Source organism: Amaranthus tricolor, chromosome 12, assembly GCF_026212465.1.
Source record: "Amaranthus tricolor cultivar Red isolate AtriRed21 chromosome 12, ASM2621246v1, whole genome shotgun sequence".
Classification (NCBI taxonomy): Eukaryota; Viridiplantae; Streptophyta; class Magnoliopsida; order Caryophyllales; family Amaranthaceae; genus Amaranthus; species Amaranthus tricolor.
The window spans coordinates 9,520,156-9,533,647 of record NC_080058.1 but is presented as its reverse complement, the minus strand read 5'-3'; the positions used below and the strand labels follow the sequence as shown (position 1 = coordinate 9,533,647).

Genomic DNA, 13,492 nt, shown 5'->3' with positions numbered 1-13,492 from the left:
ACCATATACCAAACGGGCCGTAGATATAATAGAGAATTTGCGCAAAAAATACAAAAATTAAAGATGAAACGAGTTTTAAAGAAAATGAAGCTAAAGAAAGAAGTTGGATCATATGATATTCTTATTCAAGTATGATGATGCCTAGGAAAGATTGGAGTAAGTTATCTAATTAATCTATTTAACAATATTTGAAAGACAAATAAGATGTGTAATTACTTAAATACTACTCTACTACCCAATTACAAGTGTTAAAGCAAGTACCAATAATCTTAATGATGACGTTAACTTTAAACATATAATCGAACATGCTTTGTCTTGTACTTTAGAGAGGGTCGATAAAGATGTGTCGAATATAGGTGGTTTAAGGTTTAGAACGGTTGATGAGAGTTGCTTGATCAAAGCAACAAATAGAGAATCAGAACAGTGAGTGGCTCAACCAACCACTCGATCGAGTGAAGTATTGCTCGACCGGTCGAGCGGTGTTGGCTCGGTCGAGCAAGGTGTGTAGAATAAGTCAGTAGCTTCTCTGGAAGCTCGCTCGACCGAGCGAGGTAGTGGCTCGGGTCGAGCGGAAGTTCAGCAGACTACTTTGGATTCTGTTTTGGTCAGAATGTGAAGTGACTATGCAATAATGTGGTGCATTACTTCTATTGTTTATTGTAATGTTTATTGTCATGGTTAATTAGGATGTTAATGTGAGTTTATGGTGATTTATGAGGGAATACTAAGGGTGATGAATACTTTGCTTATAAATAGGATTCATCACTCATAGTAACATTCACCACAAACACACATATTGTTGAGAGGGCTATTGCATTGTTAGAAACTTGAGAGTGTTCTTACTTTGCTTTAGTATTTGTGATCTTGAGAGATTGTTCTCAAGATAAGGGAGGTTTATTATATTTGTAATTGTTGAATTCATTATAATAAACTATATTTGAGGGGGAGGTATTCAAGATACCTCATAAACACTTGTGTTCATTTTGCATTATATTTTTCATTTGTTTTTCTTTGTTAAACCTCTTTAAGGCTTGCGCTTTCAACAAGAATAAGGGAGATGTCTAAGATTTCTTCGACTATTGATGAATAAAATCGATGAGCCACATTGTGAAGTTATGAGAAAGAGTGGTAGAGATACGTATGAAAAGATATATCAACATATCAAAGAACCAATTTGGATTCAAGATAGGGAAATCTACAATGGAAGCAATTAACCTAAAGAGACAAATAATGGAGCATTATAAGTTTAGAAAAAAGATTTGCATATGGTTTTTATTGACCTAGAAAAAGCATAAAACAAAGTATCAAGAGAAGTAATTTGGTGGGCAATAACAAAAAAGGTACTAAGAAATACATTATTATTATAGTTTAAGATGTATATTGAGAAGTAAAGACGATTATTAAGACATGTGGAGAGGCAACACAAAACTTTTCAATCATAATTAATCTTCATCAAGGCTCAGCCCTAAACCTCTTTCTTTTTGCAACAATCCTAGCTAAGATCACTTGATCGATGCCTGGAGACGTGCCTTAGTGATTGTTTTCCGCTGGTGACATTCGTTTGGTAAATGAGATTAAGGAGCGGTAAATACTAAGTTAAAAGACGGAGTTGGAGTCGCGAGGATTCAAATTAAGTCAAAATAAGACGAAGCATATAAAGTGTAACTTTAACATACACAAGATGACGACAGGCACTATAAAGTTAATTGCTATAAGTAAATGCATACCTTGGGAAAAGACGGGGGATTTTGAATATACACAAACTGCTCCCTGTCAAACGTATGCATTACTGATCATAGTATGCGTGCAGAGATATGTACAGCACTTCCTCAAAATCAGAATATGAGGAAACTCTCTAAACTAGCAAGTATTTACAGTTAATCGTTCAAAGTGTTAGAAATTTAAGAGAAATCGGGTTGCTCGTCCTCATCTTCAGATTTCAGGTCACTCCTAGACTCGTCCTTCCGCAACATCTTGGTATTACTAATATGTGAAGCCTGAAGAACAACCCAAGGTAAAGTACAATGAAACCGCACAACGCACACAATATCTTTGAAAACAATCTAATTGATAACTGATAATCAAGGAGTAAAATGAGCGGTACAAAATTATGAGATGCAGCATGCTATACGATAGTTTCGAGATATGGGAACTCTTGCAGAGAGTATTGTGTTCACCTGAACCCTGAATGTTCGATAATTGACATCCAGTCACAGCTTTTAAAAGAAAACCATTTGGTTTAATCGGTGTACTTACAATGTGGGATTTCCATTCCATTTTGGCAGTTTTGTCGTGGACATCTAGTGGTTGAGAGTGGCTGCCGATATGGTGGAATAGATGAACTAGAACAACCGCATCGAGAGCTGCATACTCTAACTGCAAATATCCATAATAATCAAATAAGAACATATGGCGCAACACAAGATATAATCAAAACAGAAATAGACAACAGAACCGACTTGCTGCTGAGTAAGAGGTCTTTGTTCCCAGTTGCTGTTCCTTCTTGTTTTGTTTAGACCAGCTCCCAATATTTTCTACAAAGAAGGGTACGGTTGATATTTGAAAGATCAAAAACGAAGTAGTGTGTGTATACTTGGGAATTATTAGAAAGACAAGTAGAACGGGAAATATACACACATGAGGCCCGAGAAAAGAAATTGGCAATAGATAGATGATGTAATGTACCTTTACGAGGCCAGATAACCCACCGCAAGGCTCTTTAAATACTTTCTGAATGTCGAGAAGCATTTCAAAGCGCTTAAAACAGTCCAGATTTTGGTAAGACTGAGCTAACTGATGCATATCACATTGAAAATTATAACCTATATATATTCAAAAATAAATAAATAAAGATCGCGATGTCAAAAAAATGAAATCATCTGGTAACCACAACACAAAAATGATTTGGATATATATGGTATGTGTTGTAGTGCGAAGAACACTTTAATAAAAGGGAGCTAAAGAATCACAAAAGAATGTAAATGATACACATACCAAGCTTTAGAACTCTAGGAGAGTGCAGAATGCGAGATAAGCAGCTGTTCATAATTTCAGGAGCATCATCATACAGCTTAATCAAATCAACAATGAAAGCGATCTTTTCCGAAGCAATTTGCATAATAGAAACCTGTTAATCAAGGAAGGGGTAAAGGAAATATTAGGATAGGAAAGAGTGAAAGAGACCTGAACCTAATAGCAAAAAGTCCAAGTTGACGAGCAGAATATTCATCAAGTTTCATGAAATGGCCACATTAAGTATACACTCATTAACATTAAATCAATTAGCTCGAAAGGAACCCAATTCCTGAATAGAAATTTTAAAACACTCATTCAAGAACTACAAGCTAGGACCATTTCAAGATACAATAGTTCAACTAGCCCAGAGCAGAGTTTTGTCTTAGCTTCAAAAGACATACTCAAATAAACTCCAAAACATCCATAATACCGAGTACAAGGAGCAGAATTACAATTCTTTAAACTATAAGCCTAATGAACATTCGTGGTCTTCTTTGGGTTATCTTTTCACAAAAGTGACACTAACGAATAACTTTATGGAGTTGAAAAAATATGAACAAGGACTTGGAGCACAAGTTTTCTCCGCAGGCGCATGTTACTCCTTACTCTCTAACGTGCACCATGCCATAGCAAAGAAAGCGAAGGCCAAAGCTCCAGCCAAGAAAATGGTGGTTGTTCCCTCTCCCACTCCATCCTCTTATCACTGTTGTTGATGAGACTCAAGTTATTAGTGACACCAAAACCTCGATGTCACCCAATGAAACAGTAACCTCCGCAGCATCTACGAAGATGGCCCTCAAAAGGCAACCCTTAGCTTGGATTTCAGCTCTCAATGGGTTTGAGGTCCATCTCAGATTACCCTGAAAGAGATTATTTCTGATCCTCCATTTTTCACCCTCCACTGTTTTTGTGAAAATTGATTTAGAAGATATAGAGGATAAAACTGCTTATTGGCAGCCTTCAGTTGTTTGTTATTGAAGGTATTGTTCGTACTATTTGAAAAGCTTTTGGTGTAGACAAAGTTGTTCATTGGATAAAGGTATATTCATAGTGAGGTTTCAGTCTCTGGCTAACAAGCATGAGATCCTTGATATAAATAGATTTCTGTTTGACAAAAAAACCTTTGTTCAAGATTGCTGGACAACTGAGCAAAGTCATTAAAATGAACCAAGCCACTGCCGACAAAGATAGATTACGTTTTTGCCTCTTTTCCTAAATGTAGCTTCTTTACAAATGAGGTGGATTGCCTCTTTCCTCAAGTGGTTAAGTATGAATGGAAGCCAACCACTTGCTCGAAATGTCAGCAGACACATTGGTAAAAACTGCAAAATGGGTCATAAGCAACAATGGTTCCTAAGCCTCGGCTATTGTTGCTCCAATAGTTGATGAGGAGGGTTTCTAATTAGTTGATATAAGAATCTAATGACTCTCATGGTAACGATGGTAATGATGATATTGAAGGTCCTGGTTGTAATATGGATGTTGGAGGAGACATTAGGGAAGAACAGATGCCAGGGGTGGAGCCCCACTCCTTGCCATGAATAAAATCCTAATTATAACATTAAAGGGCTAAACAACAAACCAAAAAATTTGTGGTTAGAGATCGTATGACAATCAAAATTATAATTTGTTTAGCCTTCTTGAAACCAAAGGTAGACGGCATAATATAGGTAAAGTCTATGATATTGTGTGTCCGAGTTGGGATTTCACTCATAATTTAGGTCATCATGATAATGGCAGAATCCTTATTGGATGGAAGGGCAATAAGATTATTACGAATTAATTTTTAGGAGTTACCACATTATACACTGCAAGTGTCTCGTGCTGCTGGTTCTCTTTATTTTGTACTTTTGTTTATGCTGCCTCCCACAAGAAGGATAGAGAGATTCTTTGGAATCAACTGGTTATTTGTTCTAAAGTCCATTAAGGGGCCATGAACTATTGTTGATGACTTTAACATCATCATTAATGTTAAAGAAAGATCTAGTAATGATAGAGGTTGATATCATGCCTCTAAGGGACTGCCTTAATTACTCTGGCTTGGAAGATGTTAAGTACACCAGGACATTCTCCACCGAGTCTAATAAGCAACATGGTAAGCAAAGAATTTTCTCCTAGATTGATAAGGTTGTTGGTAACATGGATTGGTCTAACATCTTCAACAATGTTGAAGTTTACTTCTTACCTGATGGTGATTCCTGCTCTAGTGCAGTTTCACAAAGACATCAAAGGTAATAATAGGCCCTTTTGATTCTTTAACTACCTCGCTGAGACGCTAACCACTATAAGTTTTTAAATTAGTGTAACATATTTCGCTCACTACTCGATTGGACTAGATGGTTTGCAATTGGGGTTGTTTGCGAGTCAAATCGCCATGATTCGCGATATGAATTAGTTAAATAACCATTCCAAAAGTAAGATGTGAGAAAGAATACCTGGAGACTGAAGATAACAAAAGTATTGCTTGTTGGTGAATGCCATTAATGATTTGAGGTTTTTTTTTTTTTTTTTTTTTTTTTTTTTTTTTTTTTTTTTTTTTTTTTCCTTTTTGCAAAACGATGGAGGACGAAGAGAGATTGAGAAGAAGGAAGGTGTGCCTTAAACTCAAACCCACGTGATATCTTTATGTTTCCCCAAACTTTTTACCTTTAAAACTCATATGATTTCTGATAAATTTTTGTTTTTCTCACCTTTTTATTCATTTATATCTTTATAATTTATTTTTAGAGCTTTTAAATGAATATAATTGGCTAATGAGCTTCTTTTCTTTTTTATTTGTTTTTTCCAATTTCTCTTTTATTTTTTTGCCTTTTTTTTAAAATCATGTAGTTAATTTTCTTATTTCTTTTAAAGACTTTCGATTTTGTAGGGGCTAATTCATTGTAATTGTAGGTAATACGTAAATTGTAAGTAATATCAAACGACCTAACCCAGCGAACAACAATTTTAGCAACTAGCAAATCATGAATCCAGATTAGTATAACAAACCAAATCAAACCGCAAATCAAGTGACACTAGTTTGAATATATTCAATCATGCTTGGTCTTTCACTGATTTTAATTATGTTAGCTTTCAAATTCAGCAAAAGTTGAAGGTTGTGAAGAAATGTTTTAAAGAGTTTGATCCTCTAGAAGTCCAAGGGTTGTTGCTCTGAGTCACATGTCCAACACTTGCTTAATTTGTCTCCAAATGATGCCTCACTAGCCAACAAAGAGAAAAAAAGCTGCTCATTTGTTAAAAGATGAAGAAAACTACTGATCCTTTTTGGAACAAAAAGGCAAAACTGAATAAGCTTCATCATGGGAATGACAATACCAAAGCTCTACATGTTCATGAAAGAATCATCACCGATAAAAATGCTATTAACGCGATGTTTTGCTCTTTTTATCAAGACCTTCGTTTTGAGATGAAGAGTAGGAAGGATCTAAACATAGAGATCATTGACTTAAGACACAAGTTATACAACAAAAAAATGCTTCACTTGAAGTTATCACATGATAAGATCAAAAATGCTCTGTGGTCCATCTCTGAGGATTGGTATAGATGGTTTAAATAGTTGTTTCTTTAAATAAGCCTGAGAAGTGATTAGTTGTGACATTGTTAAAGCTGTGAATGAATTCTGCACTAACGGTTTTTATTATTACCTAGATACCCAAAGTATTGTTTACACCACCGGTATCCCTCCCTCCTTAGTCCTTAGCTCAATACATGTGTAATAGTTTTGGTTTAGCCCATGGCTCTTTTTCCTTCCATTCCTTGGGCACCCCATTTTTACTAAGCCACTTAAAGGAAAGGATTGTGACATGCTTATTGAGAAAATTAACTCCAAGATCAAAGTGGGCAAGCAAAAAATCTATTACCTAGCCTGGTGTATTATATCCTCCTTAGTGAGACTAACTTATAGTCTCAAATCATGCTTCTCCCAAAATATATTCTCAAGAGAATCAATGTTATCATCAAATTCTACTTGTGGCGTAGGGTTACTGAATGCTAATAGCCTTAAGCCTAGTAATGTGGGTTGGGAGTCTGTTTGTTCCCCTTAAAAAGTTGGGAGTCTTACTATCAGGATTTAGGAACATGATAACCTAGATTTATGTTGTTGGTAATCTTGTGTGGAAGATCCATGTAAAGGAGGACACTCTTTAGGTTAAATAGGTGCATGGTAGATTTATCAAAGGGGTTGACTGGTGGCTTTCCAACCTAGTGCAGTTGGTAGTTGGTTTCTAAGACACCTGTGTAAAGTTAAGAAGAAGGTGAATTATTTGAACCTTTTTACAACTCCTGGTCCCTATTATATTGTTGGTATGTATTAACAACTTCAACCGCTAAGTTCAGATTTGCTTGCTGCCGTGAATAGACTGAAAACAAGGTTGTTTCTTGCCTTGATCAATGTTGTTAATGACACTGCTTGCTGTGTGTCTGCTAAATATATTCAAACTCAGCAAAACCTCTTCTTCGATTGTGCATTCCGTCATTGTTTTCTGCAAGATCTTAGAATCAAGATTAAAATTCTTGTTATGGAGATTGGCAAAGGCTTATTATTCTCAAGTATTGGAAGATGTCTCCTCATAGAAAGTTTAAGGTTTGTGCTGCTATCTCATGACTAGTTAACTGGATATGGCGGAATAGAAATGAGAGTCTATGGAATTATAAATCTTTTTTTGTCTGTTATTAGTCGGGTTAAATGTAACATCAAAGTTAGATCTCATGGCTTATCAAGAAGAAAACAATTCATCGAGTCCAACTTTGTATATAATCTTTTGAATCTTCTTTTTGGTCCCCTTTAGTTTTATTGGGATGAACCTCCTCTAAACACATGAAGGATGATACCTAGAAACCCTTCCTAGAAGATGGGTTAGATAGCATACTAATGTGATTTGTAAAGAGTGCATCTGTAGTTTGTTTGTCTATTTCTTGCTTGTTTTTGTTCTTGGTCAATAATAAAATTCTTTAAATTGCCAAAAAAAGCAAAAAAAAAATATGAACAAAAAAATAACAAGATAAGTATGATGTTGACAAGGTACCTTGTTGGCTTTGCTACCTTTCACATAGTTAGGCTTCCACTCACAATCTACACCAACTACCTTACACCCTTCAATATAAGAAGTAGCTTTTTGCAGACTATCAGTATCATCAACCCAAATTATGTCATCTATGAACAATTCATGAAGATGCAAATATCGACTCTGAAGAGGAAGGACATCAGGTTCTGCAAGCACAAAACAAGTTTTTCAGGGAGTTGAACAAATGTTTTCAAGCCCACAGCCCTACAACAATACATCATATTATTTGACTGCCTTAGTTAATGAGCAAGAAAGAGTGGCTGTCTCGCAACCAAAATATTTGAGACTCTCGGGAATAACTTAAACAGTCGCAAGTATAAAGCTCCTCGTCTTGACAAGAGATCAAATGTTTATTTAACTATACATGAGCAGATATATTAACGATTAATGAAAAAAGTTAGTTTCATGATATACTTCAGTTAAACAACGCATTTGATTAGAAACGCTTATGCTGGGACGAGAAAAATGTCATATACTTTATAGGAAAATTTGTAAATAATACTCTCAACTGTTACTCATTGGCTCAAAATACCACAAACTATTATTTAACCTTGTATACACTCAAGTATTGGGATACTTAACCTAATATACCCCCAACTATTGATCATTGGCTCAAAATACCCAAAAAAAGTTTGTTAATGTGTACAGTGTTCAAGGTTAAGAAACCCAATATTTGGGGGTATACAGAGTTGAATAATAGATTAAGGTATTTTGAGTCAATTAGCAATAGTTAAGAGTAATATTTACAAGTTTTCCTACTTTTATGCCAATTGGATAGAGAGGGGAAGGGTGAGCAGAAACCTGAATCTTGAAGAAATAACTTTCAAATGGTTGGAAGAAGGATTGAACATTTTAAGACTTAAAAGGTCATTCACTTGAGATTCCAATTGGATAGTAGACTATAATTTTGTCTAACAAGCTTATATTCGACATGGAATAGAATATAACACGACTTTTACCTTTAGCTTTTACAAACCCTTCCAGCATGTAGCGTTCACATAATTCATCGACCTTCTCAGAATAGCCAGCTTCCATCGCTAGATAAACCTGAATGATTTGATTGGTAACAAACAAGAGCTCAAACTCAAAGATGGAAGGCACTAATTCCAGCAATTAAACAAATATCAAATTACGTCACAAAGGGAATTGGTAATGACGGGTAGTCTGGTACTCCAAAGTATATAATTTACATTTATTAACTCGTTAAGCTAGACATTTTTTAAAGTTGTCGGAGTGCATTAGAGCAGAGCTATTACAATTCAATCTTTTGAGCTTCACCTATTCAAATTTACTTATATATTTATATGTGCATATTACATATAATTTTCACATACAGGTATTATTAGTATGATCATTAAATATTTAGATGCAATTTATTCACATTCGAACAAAGAGGAAGAATAACATTAAACAACATTTCATTAACCCAATTCCATTATATGGCTCATTAAAAAATGTTAATCTAGAGTAATCAAAAAATGTAGTTCATAACAGCAAAATCCTCCAGATATTGGCTGGACAAACCATTAAGTCCTCAGCAACTTTAGCAAGTGGAAACTCGTGTGGAGAAAGCAGCTTACCTTTCGGCATGATAAAAAGAGTTGCATAGTTGGAATAACTGATTTCAAAAGAGTTTACAAAGAAATTCAAGCCCGAGCTCTTAACAGGCCATTACCAAAGCAAATTAAGATTTTTTCAAAATAAATATATTCAACTGCTTTCCAAATTTTCAGATCAACAACTCCATAAATAACCTCTACTACAGATCATAGTTAAGTTATAATTATTGCAAAGAATTTATTATGTTGCTTCAACTAAGCCACTCACAAGATATTCAAGAAGTTGCCTATCATTTTTTGCCCTATGCTCTGCAACATCCCAGCATCCTTTCTCAGCTAGAGTCTTCAATTTGCTACAATATAAACAACCATTTTCAATCAGGGTTGAAGCAGAAAAGATGTGTTTGCTTCTGAGGAAATTTTGTCTCAAGAAAATTCACCTTTCTTTACACTTATGGTAAACATCCGGAAAATCTTCTTGTAGATTGTTCCTCTTTATAATCCCATATGCACTTTCTAGCATATTCATCTTAACATGCTCCTGGACAAGAAGACACAACATTGACTTACCCATATATGAAGCCCATTTCTCTGCTGCTCTCAAGTCTTTATCCTCTAACATTTTTAATAGGAAAGAATCTCCGGCGTGGCGGATATCGAATTGTTCCAACAAGGAAACAGCGGTCATGTATGACTGAGCATCTATGCGTCGATGAATATACTGTTCCATGAAAGTTTCAGCCTTGTCATAAGAAAAGTTCTTAACAACCGAACGGCGCAAAGCCTTTTCAATGTTCACCAGCTTCACATCAAGAGCTTCAATTATTTTTACAAGTATCCTCTCATCATGGTTTACAAAACCCTGATAAACATCAAGGAATAACTGTGCAGCAAGATCCTGTGCTTCTAGCAAGTCAGCTGAATTGGTATAGGATTTCAGGAATTTACGAAGAGAAAGTACAATCAAGTGACTAAAACCCTCAGCATATGACTCAAATACTGGAAGTACATAGAGGCAATGAAGAACAAATACAGCCGGTCCAGGCTTAGGCGCATTTTTAAGTGCTAGATTGACTTGTTGTTGCAGAGCTCGAAATTTTTTTGTCGCTTTTGACTTCCCTGAAAAACCAAATTCACAAATTAACAAGTCCCTTGTCCCTTTCTTTTCCTTAATGAGCAAAGGAGACAATGCCGAAAAATATAGAAAACATTATGGTTTCACTTGCAGTTTAGGCCACAAAACTTCTTAGACTGATGACTCTGAACCATATAAGGGTAACCCTAGTAAGCTATTGGAACAAAATTCGTTAATAGAACCAGAATTAATGACACCCAGATGCTTAAAGCACTAAAAAAATGGAGAAAATGAACTTGCAAGTTCTGACCTACGTGATATTATTCAGCTTGAAGTATTCAGAAAAAGATACAAACAAGGACAAAAATAGTTGATTCAGAACTATGCAGAAGAGGAGTATTACCGTAAATATAAGATTCTTTTAAAAGGTACAGAAACACAACTGGTGAAACACATGATAAATCAGAAAAAGAATGCAGGCTGAGGGCCCACGGTTGCTCATCTTGGTTCGCAGCATCTTGCGCAACAACTCGGTCCTCAAAGTCCATGATAAAACTGCTGATGATCTTGGACACAACAAAAGCTACAGCCAATTAGAAGACGCGCGGATGAATTATAAGCACATTTCATCACTTAAGAAGTTAATTGTCAACCATTTCACAAACATTTGGGAAACAAATTCAGATGATCTCTCAAAGAGACGTCTCTCACAAGAATTTATGAACTCTGAATAGAGTAGTTATTGTGAAAGTGTGAAACCGGCCAGACATGTCAAAGCAAACCAGAAGAAAGCATCAGGTAAAAAGAATGATAATCAAGAAAAATTCTGCCGTAGCTAATTTCGCTTATAAATAAAAAGAAGAGTCAGAACCATAATTATCAACTAAATTTTCAAGGTCCAAAAGAGTCACAGGAACGGGAATGAAAATGAATCTCGAGGAGTAAATACTGCAAATATCTACATGTTCTCTCCATCACTGAATAAGAACAGTAGCAAAAACTAATGCTGCTTTCACATGGATCCAAATCCTTAAAACACATCATCATAGCTGAATCCAAATCCTATCTTCATGACATTCAAAGTCGGTGAAAATTAACCATACACATGCCATCCATCTATCCCAAACCGTCAAACACACCCCTATCTCGTCTCTCTCAACCCATTAAACCATAAGCCAATCTCATCCCTCCCCCACTCTCAAACACATCTCAAACCCTCAAAACTCTCTCTAACCTTAGTAAGTTCAATATTCTAAGTATGTATCACCCACCTTGTACGTCCGGTGCTACATCACACATGAACTACTAATTAGGTAGTAAAATTACAAACAAAAAGCAATCAACTGTTCTTACTCCAGAAAATCGCACTGTCGAGTATACAATTGTACAGAAGAAATACTTAAAAGTTAAGACAAAGCAAATGCAATCATCATTGAAGAAATACCATTCCAATTTCCAACCAATTCAACAGAAGAAAATGAAAGATCAAGAACTTCAACCCCCAGAATTCTTTCATCAACTGATTTGGGTCTGAATCAAAGAAATGATTACAATTTTTAAGACCCAAAACTAAGAGAATGAACAGCACCAGGATCAAATGGAAAGTAACTAGAAAAGGAGGTGACTAAAATTTTAAAACAATTGTTTAGTAGATTCATAATAACCCAAAAAAAGTCTTTTACTTTTTTCCCTTTTTAAAGGAAACCCATTATCATAGAATGTGTATATGTTCATGCAACAAATTCCAACACCCCATGATGACAAAAACGGAGCAAAATTCATATAAATTTAGCATAATTTCATGGAAAAACAAAAGCATGACAAACCCAAAAATATATTGTAGAAAATGCAAGAACGAAAAAAACAAAGTGGGTGATAAAAAATTTATCAAGAACAGATGAAATAAACCCAGAAATTATAAGCAAGGGAGGAATCCAAACCTGAAGAATTAGAAACAGCTGAAGCACATAACAATAGAAAATAGGGAATAGAAGAATGATGTCTAAAAAAACGAATAGCAAAGTACAAGAAAGAACAATTAAAAGTGGGATTTAATCATTTTTTACTATTGTTTTGATTTTATTGCAGCACTTTCTGATGGGATTTGATGGGGACATTGAGCTCATGGTAAATGGATAAGAAAAGCCCTAAAAAATTAGGGAGTAGAGTACAATATGGAAGAACATCCAAAATGCGGCGGTGTTGTAGGCCCGGAAGGAAACGGATGGGATCTTTCCATGATTCGAAAATTTGAAAAAAATAAGATTATTTAACAACTTTATTCAAAAAATAAATTTTGTTTAAACTTTATTTTTAAAATAAGCGTCTGGACCTCCAAACCTAGGCTTGGTGTATAATCGCACTTACTAACCGCAAAATGAAAGAAATGGTCAAAAATTTTGTCCAGGGTCAAGTCGTTGTTAATAACAGCGACCTAATGTTTGACTGGTCAAACATAATGTCGCTATTACTAACAGCGACATATCCCTTGACCTGGTTTGACTTTTGTTGATCTTTTTGTATGATTTAAACTAGCCGTTGTAAAATTGAAAAATAGTCGTTATGAAGTTGAAACTAGCCGTTGTTATTATGTTCTACAAATAACTCCATCATCTCCCTACTTCATTGTATCCAAAATTGTGTTGAATTTTCGAGAGCATTTTTCCTATTTGAATATGATTGTCTGTTTGTTTTTGATTAAATTTATACTACATTCTTGGCAGAATGATTTATCTCCAAAAACTCTGAGTACTTAACATCATTTCATTCATAATAAACGT

The 13,492-nt window shown here is 35.1% G+C and overlaps 1 protein-coding gene across 2 annotated transcripts; it reads right to left on the bottom strand.

The window, feature by feature from the left end:
- Positions 1-1,630: 1,630 nt before the first annotated feature.
- On the bottom strand, positions 1,631-12,871 carry LOC130828115 (uncharacterized). Of its 2 annotated transcripts, none has more exons than XM_057693927.1 (11): positions 12,653-12,871; positions 11,116-11,278; positions 10,078-10,756; positions 9,906-9,990; positions 9,038-9,125; positions 8,040-8,224; positions 2,995-3,127; positions 2,686-2,822; positions 2,460-2,534; positions 2,257-2,376; positions 1,631-1,997 (listed from the first exon to the last, which is right to left on the bottom strand). In XM_057693927.1, the coding sequence occupies exons 2-11, from the start codon at positions 11,258-11,260 to the stop codon at positions 1,902-1,904; spliced, it is 1,743 nt and encodes a 580-aa protein (XP_057549910.1). In that variant the 5' UTR covers positions 11,261-11,278; positions 12,653-12,871; the 3' UTR covers positions 1,631-1,901. The 2 variants fall into 2 exon arrangements, with proteins under 2 accessions (XP_057549910.1, XP_057549911.1); XM_057693928.1 differs by having other exon boundaries at positions 11,116-11,295; positions 12,653-12,852.
- Positions 12,872-13,492: the final 621 nt, after the last annotated feature.

What these genes read in the sequence shown, in the direction of transcription:
- LOC130828115 (XM_057693927.1), bottom strand. Translation starts at nt 11,260, where the DNA reads ATGGACTTTGAGGACCGAGTTGTTGCGCAAGATGCTGCGAACCAAGAT. An exon ending in GGCAACTTCTTGAATATCTT is followed by an intron (nt 9,126 to 9,905) that starts GTGAGTGGCTTA and finishes CAAATCATTCAG; the next exon opens with GTTTATCTAGCGATGGAAGC. An exon ending in AGGGTTTGTAAAAGCTAAAG is followed by an intron (nt 8,225 to 9,037) that starts GTAAAAGTCGTG and finishes TTGTGCTTGCAG; the next exon opens with AACCTGATGTCCTTCCTCTT.